Source organism: Manacus candei, unplaced genomic scaffold (genome assembly GCF_025592945.1).
Source record: "Manacus candei isolate 608988 ecotype Guabito, Panama unplaced genomic scaffold, ASM2559294v1 h1tg000059l, whole genome shotgun sequence".
Lineage (NCBI taxonomy): Eukaryota > Metazoa > Chordata > Aves > Passeriformes > Pipridae > Manacus > Manacus candei.
Window position 1 is genome coordinate 602,578 of NW_026138107.1, and position 14,221 is coordinate 616,798.

The window sequence follows — 14,221 nt, forward strand, 5'->3', positions numbered from 1 at the left end:
TACCACCAACCTTTATAGGCTTAGCACTGTTCAGGTGTCGTTACATTGCCGCTCTCCTGTTTATTCTGAGGATGGTGGTTGTCATACCTTTCATTACAAGGATGTGGCTGCATGAGCTCTGAAATTGTTCAGCTATATTACATACAGTTAATTCAGTCTATGTAGGGGCTGTACAGTCTCCTTCAAAGCCCTGAGCAGTAGGACCTGCAGTGATAGGACAGGGGGTGATGTTTTTAAACTAGGAGAGGGTAGATTCACAATAGCTAGGAGAGGGAAGATTCAGACTAGACAGAAGTGAGAAATTTTAATGACGAGGGTGATGGGACAGGGTGCCCTTTAGTTATTAATATTGAGACACCTTCGTATGGCTCAGTGCGGCACTGGAGACAATATCTGGTTATTCATCTTGTTTTCCCATCTGTTGAGGATGTTTTTGAGTATCACTTGTCCTGCACTGGTAGATTTGTAGTGTTGCAAGTATGTGTTTGACGCAGATGGTGTTTACTTTCAGTGGTTGTTGGCTGGTTTTGCTTTACTGCTTTATTGTTCTTCTCGGATGATGGTTTTCTGAGGCGTATCAACAGGCAATTAATGAAGTTACAAAAAATTTGGTGTTTCTGATGTGGTTGTAGCATTAGTATAATAACATTAATTCAAGGAAACGCTATTAGCTTGAGGTTAAATATTGGGTTAAGGTTTCTTTAATTCGTGCTTTAAAAATATATAATTTCAAATGAAATTTCTTGTAAAAAAAAATCAAGTTCACTCTGTAGGCTGCTGTACTTTCAGTGGTGCCAAACTAAGTGTGACAGCACTAGGGCCACAAAGGTAGTGGTAACAAAAATGATCACAGAATTCCTTAGATTGGAAGGGGGCTCTATGGTCATCTAGTCCAGGCATCCCCCCAGCACTGCCAAGGCCACCACTAACCTATGTCCCCTGGTGCCACATCCACAGGGCTTTTAATTCCCTGCAGGGATGGGGACTCCACCACTGCCTGGGACAGCTGTGCCAGAGCTGGACAACCCTTTCAGTGAAGAAATTTTCCTTGAATATCCGACGTGAACCTCCCCTGGCACAACTTGAGGCCATTTACTCTTGTCCTGTCACTTGTTACTTGGAAGAAGAGACATTTCACTTGGACTGTTCACTTTTGAGTGTTAGTTTCCTGCATTATAGTTGCTGTACTTTGAATACGTCTTGCAGTGCCTGGTATTAGGATGACCAAGCACTAGAATGGGTTGCCTAGAGAGCTTGTGGAGATACTCCAAAGCCACTCGGACATGGTCCTGGGCAGCTGGCTCTAGGGAACCCTGCTTAGGCAGGTTTAACAAGCTGACCTCTGCCAGCTAATGGATTGCTGAAATTAAGTGCTTCATAGAAGTATTCTATGACTGTTTTGTAATGAATTTTCACTTCCAGTGCAGGAACCCAACTGCTTGTGTAACCATTTTTCTTTTCTTTCTTCCGTAGCGCTGACTTAAAGCTCTTGGAAGAAGCCACAATCTCAGTCTGCAAGTCTTTAGGTGAGAAATTGTGACATGTTTTTTTCCACGTGCTTTTCCAGAAAAATTAAGGACCAGCATCCCCATGCACATTCATGTCTTCAGTATTCTATTTGTACGTGTTACACTAGTGAGATTAAAGCAGTGTAAAGATTGTGTTTATGCATATCCCAAACCTTTAGAAACTTCTGCCATTAGCTGTTTTACAGAATGAAAGGTTTAAAACAAACAATTCCACCCCTACTACCTCTTCTTCCCTCTGCCCTCTGATCTGATCAGTAAGGGGAAGGGATCAGAGGACAAAAGGAAGGAATGATATAAATGTGATCAACGGTGTTTCAGTAAGGTAAAAGGCAGTTGTGAAAACCTGCCCAGTGTTCTGACAGGAGACTGCTATGGTGTAGACAAGTCTTGGAAAGAAAGCAGTATGAGTATCCCACCTTGGGGCTATTTTAAATCTAGGGTGAATAGTATTTTTTAGTGGTAAATCATGTGCTGGAGAATCTTAAAAGAACAACACCTGTACAGCCAAACAAGGCATACTGTGCTTTATGTAGAAATATTTAAGACATTGAAATTTGTGGTTTTTTCTATATGTTGTTTGAATGAAATAGTGTCACCTTAGACATGTTATGTAATTGTGTCTTATTTTTCCTTATCTAGTTGAGAAGAATCCTCGGACAGGAAACCTTGGGTCATTGATTAAAGTCTTTCTTTCTAGAACCAAAGAATTAAAAATTTCAGCAGAATGTCAGAAGTAAGTCCCTGGAGAAAAAGCTTGTGTGCCATAATTTTTTAAATGTTCCTTTTGTTGCTAGCCCTTGAATTTTTTACTTTACTCATTAACATGCTCACAGATCAAACCTTGGAATTCTCTTATATTGTGGTTTGAAGCAGAACAAGTGTCTAGTACTTTTCCAGACACAGAAGATTAAGTACAATAGTAGATAGGTTGCTGATGAAAAAGACATATTTGTGTTTTAGATGAACATATTTGTGTACAAATGGTGGAAGTTAGGATTACTACTGGTTTAGAACTGTTTAAAAATCACCTGAGCTTTTTAGCTCAAGCTTAATGAATAAACCAGTATTTTATCTTGGAAATGTTTAAAATATATAAATAATAAAAGCACATATAAATATATAAAATATATATTTATAAATATATGTATAAATATGTATCGAGATATTGCTTTCATGTCATGTTGTGCAGCTGCCACTGGTTTTGCTTGCCCCTTTCAGCAGTAGGAAAGAACTCCAGGAGATTACCTGTGCAGCACTGTGGGGCTTTTGCAGGAGTCTTTCCATAGTTGGTCCCTGACCCCCATAGATGAATGTCCCACTCTCATCAGATCTGAGGCTGCAAACCCAAAACTTCCTTTTTGGTGCCCCCTTGCTCCCAGGACTGCCATCAGTTTTTTTGCTTGTATCTGGAGAAAGAAGTTGCTCCTGGCTGGAGAGCTTTTGCTGCTTTAATCCAAAGATACCTTGAAAGTGGTAGTTGACTCTGTGCTGTTGCATGGGCTTCCAAGCAGTTACTTATTGGGACTCAAGAAAGTGTAATGAAGCTATATTCCCCTTCCAGGCATAAAACCTGGCAGATATTTGTGTAAGTTGCATAGGAAAGCTGTATGGTGCTTATGAAGTCCATGAATGCTTATGGTTATTTGAGGGTTATTTGACTCGGAGAAGGGATAAGGTTCATGGAGCCAGAGAAGCTTTCAGGTCTCAAATCTGTTGGAACTTTTCCAGTGTCTGGGTGCCTCGAGTCCCTAGTGTCTAGAAACCTTCAGATGTTTGCTGAACCATCAAAGACTAATACTTCTGTCAGCTCTGGTGTTTGTAACTATAAATGTCTTTGGGAATAAGGTTGTATTTTCTGTACTACTTTTAAATACATTTCCATTGTGTTTTCAGTTTTCAATTGAACTCCCTGCTTGAGCAGTTTGGATTTTCTTTGCTTCAGCTCCAGGGACTTTGTCTACTCTGGCACTTATTTTCTTGTGGTTTTTGATGTATGCTTGCTGGTGAAGCGTTACTGATTCTTGTTTGTTTCTGCTTCTTTTCTAGCCACCTCTTTATCTGGCAGGCTCACAATGCACTGTTCATTATTTGCTGTCTGCTGAAGGTATTCATCAGTCGAATGTCAGAAGAGGAGCTCCAACTTCACCTTACTTACGAAGAGAAAGCCGGACCAGGCTCATATGGTAGGTACACACTAGTACTAGTGAAACAAACATCCCATGAGAAAATAAAATGTTTTCATGTTTGCAGGTGTGGCACTTAGGGAAATGGTTTAGTGCTGGACTTGGTAGAGTCACGTAAATGGTTGGACTTACTTTAAGGGTCTTTTGCCTTTGACCCTTTAGGGTCTAATTAATTCTGTGATTCTGTGTTTTGTTTGGACTAAGAATCCCAAACTTTGCTTTAAAACTAGGAATTAAGCGCTAGACGTTTGGATTAATTTGGCAATTTTTAAACAGTTGTTCAGAAATGGTGCTGCAGACCTACTTGTCATTTTCACACAGTTTGAAGGGTGTTAATGGACCTCTTCAGAGGAACAGAACAGAACTAGGGTGAAGCTGACTGTATACTAATGTTGGAACAGCAGTACTGAAATTAATGCTTCTTTTCACATATTTTTCGTAAACCAACAGCAGCCACGGAGTGGAGTTAATGCAATTTTTAGGAATCTAGTGAGGGAAGGTGACAGTACTGTGGTTAGACTTGATCCATTGAAAAGGCAGCTACTGGGCAAGAGTTTATATGAGTACAAGAAAAGCCAAAGAATTTAGGCAGAATGTTCAAAAATGGGTCCATCTCCAGGAAATGGAGCATGTATTACACAAGATGGAAGATGGCAGGGAAGAAACTCAAGTAATCCAGCTGGTTTTTTTCCGTTCTTTCTTTTTGAATAAGTATAATATGAATGCATTCAAAATCAGTTAGATTGCAGCAAAAAGACAGTGTTAACGCTGTCTGCCACAAACCTTTGCGCAGCGCTGTATCAGGATGCTCTTACAGAGTTGCAAAGCACATGATGGAAAACGCTGGCATGGGAGCCTTGGTTTCCTTCTCTTTGTTGTGAGTCCTGGAATCGTGCAGGTTGGAAAAGCCCTCTGCGGTCATCGAGTCCAGCCGCTAACCCAGCACTGCCAGGGCCAGCTCCGGGCACTGTTCAGTTTGCAGATGCATGTTGTTCACCCCATAAAGGCAAGAACGTCTCAGAATGCTGATACAGTGTGAGTGGATTGTGGGAGGACAACCAGAAGGATCTCACTGTGGATTTCCTGCAAGGGGGATGCTCGTTGAGGACCCCGAATCGCTGCTTGCTCACTGAGCAGTGAAAACTGCTCGTTAAAGTCTGTTTAACTCCTTGGCGCCCGCCACTACTCTGGGGAAATCAGAATTCTGGTGCCGAAAGATTAAGTACTACATGTTGAAATGGTTTAATGTATTTAAACTGTGATGAGTGATCTCCAGGAATGAAGTCAGCTCGCTGATGCATTAGAAAGGAAAACCTGCTTGTAATAAGCTATCCCTGCAGACTGCTGTGGGTTAGTTCCTGATCTGAAAAAATGGCCCACCTCTTGTTGCAGTGTACAGCATAACCCAGTGGGATGGGTGGAAAAGCCGATACTTTTGTTGGGTTGAACCCCTGTGATCTTTATTCCTTGCTCTGGGAGTTCCTCGCAGCGTGGTATGGAAAGTGATTCTTGTCACTGGGGTAGATCCGTGTTTATACTGTGTCTAGTAGCACTTGACTGTAATTCACAGTGACATTTATTAGCGATAATTTTGTGCATATTGGTGGCAAATGTACTTAGCAATTATCTCCGAGCAGATTGTTCATGGGATGTTGTTGATTAGGAAGGTAATTGTGTGTGGTCTGCTGGGGAGGCAGGAAATGAGCCGCTCCTCGGCTCCTCCTCGTGTTTCCAGCTGGGGATGGTTCTTGCGTCCTTCCTCAGGGTATTGAGGTTCCTTATGGGATGAGTTTACACAGCCACTGGGTTTGGCTCCTAAAAATTTTCACACTGGTTTTTCAAAATATCTGTAGAGTGTGGGAATAAGGTGACTACCTTCCTATAATGAAGTCAAGTGTAGCTTTCTTTAAGTTTTATTTTTTACTCTTTGGAAACTAGACCATGCCTGTTATTGCGAAGTTGACGTAGATTCATAAGTATTTTTACTGAGGTTTTACTGTATTTGGCAAACATGCTTTTTAAAAATTATGTTCTTGGTCATCCTTGCTGGTTTTTTGTTCACTGGAGCTTGATGTTATTTATAATTCTTCGATCGCAAGCATGGTAAAACAAGCCTTATAAAAGACATTATTATATCTACTAGATAATGTAAATAAAATGTCCATATAGATAAAAGCTTTATTACAGTGTCTGAATTTTGAAATTTCCTTATTTCCTTAATGCCTGGTGAGTAGTTACTGAAAAGAACAGCACAACCACCCAACAACACAAACAACCTCTCTTTCCTGTGATCCATTTTCATGTTTTGTTCAGTCTCTCAGCTTTCTGAGAAAAGGTAACTGTTCTTCTCAGGATCATCAAAACTCCTTTGGAAGTCACACTGTGGTGGTGTTTGTTTGCCTGCTTAAACTGTGAGCATCACATTTTTTTCCTTCTAGTTGGATAATATATTCAGTACCATGTTCCCTGAGTTTAAATACAGCACCTGGGAGCTCAGAGCACGTTGGGATGCTCACGCTGCAGTCAGAGCATCAGCACCTGCTTGGGATATTTGATCTCCTCCCAGATTTTGCAGTTCATATGCTTTGCCTTTTTCTGAATGTCCTGTTTGTGCTTTTCCCTGCTAGACTGTGTTTTAAACTCAGAAGAAAGCTGTGCAATTGTGTTTTGTGTCATAAAATGTGGGTTTTTTCAATGTTTGAGTGCATGGATATGTTGTAGCTGACCATTACAAAATTGTAGTGAAGGAATTGCACAGCGTTTAGTCCCCACTAGCAGCACTGTGTTTCGATTTACTTCAGAAGAGTCATACCATGAGTAGAAATTTCTTCCTTTCGACAGTTTTCACGCGATCCTTTAGCCCAGGAAGTACAGCCTTTGCCTCTTCATCCATAATTGGGAATTTGCTTATAATTTTGGAGGATATTGCATAGTTTTGATTGCAGGAAAATTCTTACAGAGACTTAAACCATATTCTTTTAAGATGCAGCTAAAAAATCCTGATAATAATAAATCCCAAACTGGACTTGGCATCTGTTGATCTGAAGCTGGAGTTAGTCTCACCAACACAAATCATTCATCTTTCCACTGTCTGCATCCCATTATTGCTGCACAGTCTTTAGCTGTGTTGTGATTCAGAGGTGTAAGAGAGCACATGCTGGGTATTGTATTCTGAGTCAGACCACCAATTCATTTAACCTATTCCCTGAGCTGTAATAGGAAGCTTTATCCACTCTTTGTTTTATCACAAGGCTGCTGCGGGCTGTTCCTGGTGTATTAAAGCAAGTAAGAGGACTTAGAGGAGGGAATAAATAACAACACATTTACTGCAACCCTTAAATGATTTTGTGAGTGTTCAGCTGTCACATAAAGGAAATGAGGGATGGCAATTAATTTATGTACTTATTATTAGGACTCTTAAATGGAAGTTGGGAGTTCCTGAGAGTCCTTAGAGCTGAATATCAAACCACAAAACCCAAGGAAGCCTTAATTCTGTTCTGCAACAAATGATTTATCTCATTAATTGTGTCCAGGTTCTGTCCTATCTGTATGAGCAACAGGGCAGAAAAACAAGTGGCATCTAAGGTGAGGATACCTGGCTATGCCTGAATATCTTATTAATATTAGGCACATCCAGCTGCTACAGCAGCTCAGATCAGGTCTTGGCAACGTAGTGGTTTGGTTCTTGAGAAGAAAGACTGTTGTGATGTTGTTCTTTGTGTCATGGCCAAGGATGGAGCTGGTTTTGCTAGAAGTGGAACCTCCTGGCACGTACAGTTTCTTCTGGCTAAGCCATTTTGCCTGTGCACTGTGTGCTAATCCAGTGTCTGAAAGGTGTGTAGCTTTGGAAAAGTGTGTGTTTGTGTGTGTGTGTGTATAAAAAAAAAACGAACAAAAACCCTATATATAATATATGTTATATATTTATATAATATATATTTATATATAATATAAAATATATATATTTATATATATATAAATATATAAACCAAACCAAGCAAACCCCACCAAAAAGTAAAAATCTAGCAAATTACCTGCGAATTTAAGTAATCCATGTGTTTGAGGACTTAAACATAGCTGATGTAAAAATGGTACTTTAGCATAACTGAACATTTTAAGGCCTGAGTGTGTTTACAGTTCTGCAGTGGAGTTTGGAAGATGCACCTATGATTCCTCTCTCTGTGAGTCTGCTCTAATCTTATCTGGACAGGTTCACCCTTTACTTATTTCCCCCAAGGCTTTACACGTGTCTTTGATCCAAGTATGTGATCTATTAATGTGAATGAGTCTTGTGTGTATTGTCTTTATCCTGCTATTGAAAGAGGCATTGTTTGTCAAAACACAGAGTGTTCCATGTTTATGGCTCTCTCTCACGTTATAGATTTGGCTTGTATCCTCCTCATTGTCTTGGCAAGATGAAAATTAAACAAGAATGCTGTGCCCCAATGGGGAAAAGGACACATTAATTATTGTAGCTGAATGACATTGATTACAGCAATTAAGCTTTTTTAAAAAAAAAAAACAAACCAGACATCATCTATGTGACTGTGCTAACCCAATATTTTCTTCCTTCATTTTGAATATAGTCTTGGGGGAAAAGCCTTTTTTCGTATTCAAATAACATTATTCTCTCTTCAGATGAGTTGTGTGCGTAGTATGGTGGAAGAAACAATATCTTAAAAACTCGTTCACTTTACTTTTTTCATCCTTTTTTCTCAATTCCCTTTCCTCTGTTGTCAAGAGAAAAAATTAGGTACCTGCTGGGAACTAGCAGAAGTTTTGCTTTATAAGCATTTTCTAGATTCAGAAAGCCTCAGGAAAATGTCACATTCGAGTTACTTTAGAATACATTATCTGGGCTCCATTATTGGCTGTGGTTTCTGTCCAAGGTTAAATACTCCGAGCAGTTCTCGGTTTTTACTAACAGGAGCTACATTGTGTTACTCATGGGGGATTCTATATAAAGGAAACCACGTTTCCGTGATAAAAAACTGATTTCCTTTAGAATGTGCAGTTCACTAGGTGACAATTTTTAATGTGTTTTTAATAAATCAGTTGTGGAAAGAAATGATTTTGCTTTGTTGTGAATATTCCCCCCCGTGTGCTTCTTAAAATTGAGTCCTGGGCTCAAGAACAAACTTGGGTTAAACAGAGTAAAACTGTTGTAACCTGGCTATAATGTTGTGTTTATGGCAAGACTTATTTATTGGAAAATACAAAATAAACAGGCATTTGGGTAATTATTTTGCTGCAGTGCTGTAATGCAGGGGATAAACTATGCCTGCTCTTAAGCCATTCACCACCATAAACTCCTCCACTTCTTTATGGTGCTGTAAGTTTCTCTTCATAATTTTATTTTTGAAAGCAGAAAGAATCCTGATGAGCCAAGAGATTTATCTTCTGGGTTTTTTTAGTATTATATGAAAACTTCAGATGGTTTAATAAGCTTTTTCCTCAGTGAGTCTTACAAGTCTTTTTTTTTTGCCGTTGCTTTTAAAAATTGCAGTGCTGATGTAAAATACCACCAGTTTTATTGCTTAGAACAGCTGAATGTTTTAAAATAATTTTGAATCATTTCATGCATTTTGACGCATTGTGTATGACTAGAGAATAATTTCTGTTCCCTTAAAATGCACTTACTTGTCACTGATATGTGTAAAACCTCTTCAATAAGTAAAGATATATTAATGAAAAAACTGTATGTACATTACTTGAGAGCAGCAGTGATGTGCTCTGTAGCTGCATTCTTTTGACAGGTCACAACTTAGAATATTCAGTGTATGTTAGACAAATGAAAGTGTTTTCTATCTGTCTCTGATTATTCTCCAGTTGATTTAGCAAAAGGGGGGAGGAAAATGTGTGAAGTGATGGGAATTTTGAGAGATTTGACTGTGGACCAGTGAGAAGTCAGTAGTGATTAGTTCAACTGTTAGTAATGACACTGTTTAATATGACCTTATGCAAGTAGTAAAGTAAGGCTTGATGTGCGAAATGTTAGCATATTCCTACAATACCACCATCTCATTTAATTCATGCACGTGTTATTAGTTGTTTGTTTTATGTAAAAAAGTGAAGACATCACCATTTTCTCTGGTGATAATCCCAAGTACCTTCTATTTCAGGATAAAAATCCCATCTCCTTTAACAGGTGGAACTTCTCTTGTAATGTTTGTTCCTTAATTTAAATATTGACTATGTGAATCTGTGTTCTTAAAGCTTTGTTTTCTTTTGGTATTTGAAAATCAAGAAATCTTTTGATGTAATTGTTTTCAGGAGCAGAGTGTGAAGACCTCATAGAAGAGTTGCTGTGTTGCCTCATCCAGCTTATTGTTGAAATTCCACTCTTGTAAGTTGGCTTCTTTAATTTTTTTTCAGCCTTCTTGTATAAACTGATCATTTGAGACAATATGAAACTTGTAGTGATGGGTTTATAGTGTTTAAATACTTGCATGTGAATGTTCCACATGATGGTGCAGTACTGATAATGATACCCTTCTGTCAGTGCCAGCCCTGAATGTTCTGTTGGCAGAACTACATGGTGAGCATCTCACACACACTTCACACCATCAACAGAAGTTATTCCATATAGTTTTGGAGGAGTTTTGACGTTTGTTTCAGGTACCTCTGTCAGCACACATCCGGCTACTGGTGGAAGGGGTTGTGCTGATGGTACATTGGAGGTGACACTTCGTCTCTGGGGGATGCAGAGAGGTGAAAACTAAAGTTCCTCTGCAGTTGAGTGGGGTTTTAAACGGCAAAAATAAATCACTCGTTTGGTACTGATTTCTGAAATACCAGCAAATTGATGTCTGAGGAAGAGAAATGAGTAAGTGGAATGTTTCTGTAGATCTGCAGATTTGTTTACATGGCTCTTTTTTTCAGGCATCTGCTGTGTTTGAGAGATGTTGATTCCACATCTCTCTGGGATATGTGACATAAACCATACTTCAGTGTTGTATGCAGGGGACCTTACTTTGTTCTTTGGAAATAAGTGTTCTTCCATACCTGTTCTGATGAGTTTTCACCTCTTTTTTCCCCAAGATAAACTTTACTAAAGATAGTGTTAGCAGTGTCTTTAGTGTTAAATTGCAATATAGTCTGTGCCTAAAATGCAGTGCCCCAGTTGAAGGTTCTCAGCTCTGAAAGAGTTTCAGGTTATGTGTTACAATCTCTGCTGATTTTTTACTTGGAATTGTTCTTTTGGCTGGAGAACTGACAAAGATGCAGTGCTTTTTGAAACATTCCTCTCATTAAATACGGCTCTGTCAACATCACAGGAGGGTTTTGTGTAGGTAGTGTGTAATGAGTTAGTGGTATGATTCAGTGTCGTTCCGCAGAGCTTGTCAGGACTTCCTGGAACAGATACACTCTTTGTTCGGAGCAGATTAGAGGAAGTACAAAGGGCTGAAAGGACTGTGATACACGGGCAAGTTCATAAATCCTTCAGGGTTTTATTTGTCTTTCTTGGAAGTATCAATGTGTGTGTGTGGAGCCCAATATCATTTATTCTGCCTTTTCTGGCAGAAGGAGATTTACTGGCGTGATTGTTCTTCACCCCCTTTCAGCAGCTGAACCTGCCAGCATCTCTGTTCCTGCGTGAATGAAGTTGCTGGGAGTGGAAGCAGCTGTTGAAAGCACTTGGTTTGCTGTATAATCTAGTGATAATAATGGCTTATTAAAGAAAAAAAGTTATAAAGCCTGTCCATAATCTTTAGTATTCGTCTATATCAAAAACTTTTCATAAGAGACAGATGTGGAGATTTTTGTTTTGTTTTGTTTTCTTAGCTAATTTTTTCCTGAAGTAGCATGCTGCTGAATTATTAATAAGATACTAACACTTTAAAAAACGTATATTATTTCCTTGTATACCAGTAGAATATGTTTAACAATGTGATATGGCCTTAACTAAAAATTTTATTCCCATATCATCAAAGGGGAGGTAGGGTAGGGGAAAGGAGATATGGGAAAACCTTTGTTTCTCTCATAGATAATCCAAATTTCTTCTTCATAAAGATGTTTTAAGATATTACTGCAATACTGATTTTTTTCAGGAAAATGGTCAGGATTGTTTTAGTAGTGAGTTTACCTTTTGCTTACCTCGCTCTCCCTGAATCACTGTAGATTCTTTTCCAACTTTGTGTCAAGGGGATAGATAATTTCTGTCTTCAGCTGGAATAAATTGAGAGAATTACAAGCCTAGTATGTGAATTTGGGGAAGGAGTAGACTGAGTGGAATACATGAAATATTCAAACTTGTAGTAATTTCTGTGTCAGACTTAGGATCACCTACTAGAGGACAGGCAGCTTTGGGAGCTTACAGTGGCACTGTAACAGAGCGTGTGTCTGTAAAGCTGCTATTAAAGATGAATTTTTGTTGTGGCAGACCATTAAAATCTCTATGCTGAGCCTGTCTTTGAAGTGTCATTCAGAATAGCAAAGATTTTGTTAGGAGCATTCAATAACCTTAACAGGATTGTCACAATTAGTGTGTCCCTTGGGCTCTGTAGATCCAGTTTGGTGAAGGAGTGGATACAGCTGGCAGCTGCTGTCTTAATATATTGCTTCTCTGCACCCCAGTTTAAGCTTCTGGTTTTGTCCTTCACTGAAACTTTAACATTATTTCTGAAGCAGGGAAGACCCATCTCCGTGCCCAGAATGCAGGAGGAGAGGTAGCTGTGCAACAGCACTCCTTGCTTTTGGACGGGTTCTGAGTGTCACATCAGGTGCTTGGGATACCCGTGTGTGGTATTTTCCAGGGAGGGTGGCCCTGGGGAGAAGGTCCTGGGGGCTGGTGGGGGAGAGGCTGGACATGAACCAGCCCAGAAACCCCCTGCCCTGGGCTGATCCCACAGCATGGGCAGCAGGGCAGGGGGGGATTCTACCCCTCTGCCCCCTCAGGTGAGACCCCCCTGCAGAGCTGCCTCCAGTCCTGGGGAACAACAGCACAGGGACATGGAGCTGCTGGAGAGAGTCCAGAGGAGGCCACGGAGATGCTCCCAGGGCTGGAGCCCCTCTGCTCTGGAGCCAGGCTGGGAGAGCTGGGGGGGTTCACCTGGAGAAGAGAAGGATCCAGGGAGACCTGAGAGCCCCTTCCAGTGCCTAAAGGGGCTCCAGGAGAGCTGAGAGGGACTGGGGACAAGGGATGGAGGGACAGGAACAAGGGGGAATGGCTTCCCAGTGCCAGAGGGCAGGGTTAGATGGGATAGTGGGAAGGAATTGCGTCTGTGAGGGTGGTGAGTCCCTGGCTCAGGTTTCCCAGAGAAGCTGTGTCTGCCCCTGTATCTCTGGAAGTGTCCAAGACCAGGCTGGATGGGATTTGGAATAACCTGTTCTAATGGAAGGTGTCCCTGCTTTAAGTTTCCTCCCAACCCAAACCATTCCAGGATTCTAAGTGTAAGAGTTTGGGCTTGGCAGGGACACTGAATTCATGAAGGCTCAAGTCCTTCCCAAGCTTGGGCAGAGCTTGCTCACCTCTCAGCTTGCTCTAGTAGCAGCCCTGGCAGAATAAGCTCATTTCTGAGTACAAAACAACCTACGGACGTACTTGGAAATTGCAGGTGGGCGGCCTAGCTCAGAGCTAATAAGGAAGGTGGGGGATGGGGAACTAGATAAATGGCAAATGTGTAACCCACCTCTCTGTATCCCTTATTATGAAACGTAATTGGTTTTTGTTGGGAAAGGCTGCAGAGATGTATAGCAGAGCACATTTAGGAGTGTCTCAGTTTTCTACAATGAATTAAAGTATTTCTTAAAGTTAGCTTGTACTGGAAAAGGCAAATATGCTTTAAGGCAGAAATAGGTTGCAGAAGGGACTCTGGGACTGTGCAGCATTTTAGTGCTGTGTCTGAGAGGTATTAAAAAGATCTTGAATTACCTTTTTGAAAAACAGGCTGTGCGGCTTTGTACAGAATGCCAGGGAACAAGGTTTCAGGTTTAATTTTATAGAAAATACAGCATTATTGCTTTTCAAGAATTAGACTTATACAGTCCCTTGTAACATTTGTGTTACCGTGTGTCGATGTTTGATTTATGATTCCCTTGGGAATGTTATGGATACTCTGCTTTTTCTTTGGTTTTGTTAATCTTAACACTCAAGAGTGTACACTAATGATTAAAACTGCATAGTCGGCAAAAAGATGCAACATTAGTATTTAATTTAATTGTATGACTTTTATGTAGAAACTGTTGCTAACGTTTTGTTGCAGGATAGAGCTCCCAAAGCTTTGAATTATAAAGGCTTCTTTCAGCAGCTTGTTAAGAGCTGGTATCCATAGCTGAACATCTGGTTGTTATCAGTGCATTTTCACTTCATTAAAAACTATAAATGCATATGGGGGAAAAATGAAATACTGTGATCTAGTTACATCACTCCTTAGTAGCACCCTGTGGTGCCAGTACAAGTTAGTTGTATTTCTATTACATTCCAGTATTTTCTGTAGTTACAGCTGTTTTAGGTGGCGGTCTTAGTTGTTTGCAAGTTTAAATGTTAATGTTTTGACTCATTTAAGG

At 40.2% G+C, this 14,221-nt stretch overlaps 1 protein-coding gene across 3 annotated transcripts in view; it reads left to right on the plus strand.

Moving 5' to 3' along the window:
• The window catches only part of DYM (dymeclin), a 213,578-nt gene that overhangs the window by 21,850 nt on the left and 177,507 nt on the right, over positions 1–14,221 (plus strand). For all 3 annotated transcript variants that reach the window (XM_051803671.1, XM_051803670.1, XM_051803672.1), the window contains exons 3-6: positions 1,474–1,526; positions 2,169–2,262; positions 3,576–3,712; positions 9,986–10,058. In XM_051803671.1, the coding sequence (XP_051659631.1) occupies positions 1,474–1,526; positions 2,169–2,262; positions 3,576–3,712; positions 9,986–10,058 (357 nt within the window). The remainder of the gene's footprint in view (positions 1–1,473; positions 1,527–2,168; positions 2,263–3,575; positions 3,713–9,985; positions 10,059–14,221) is intronic.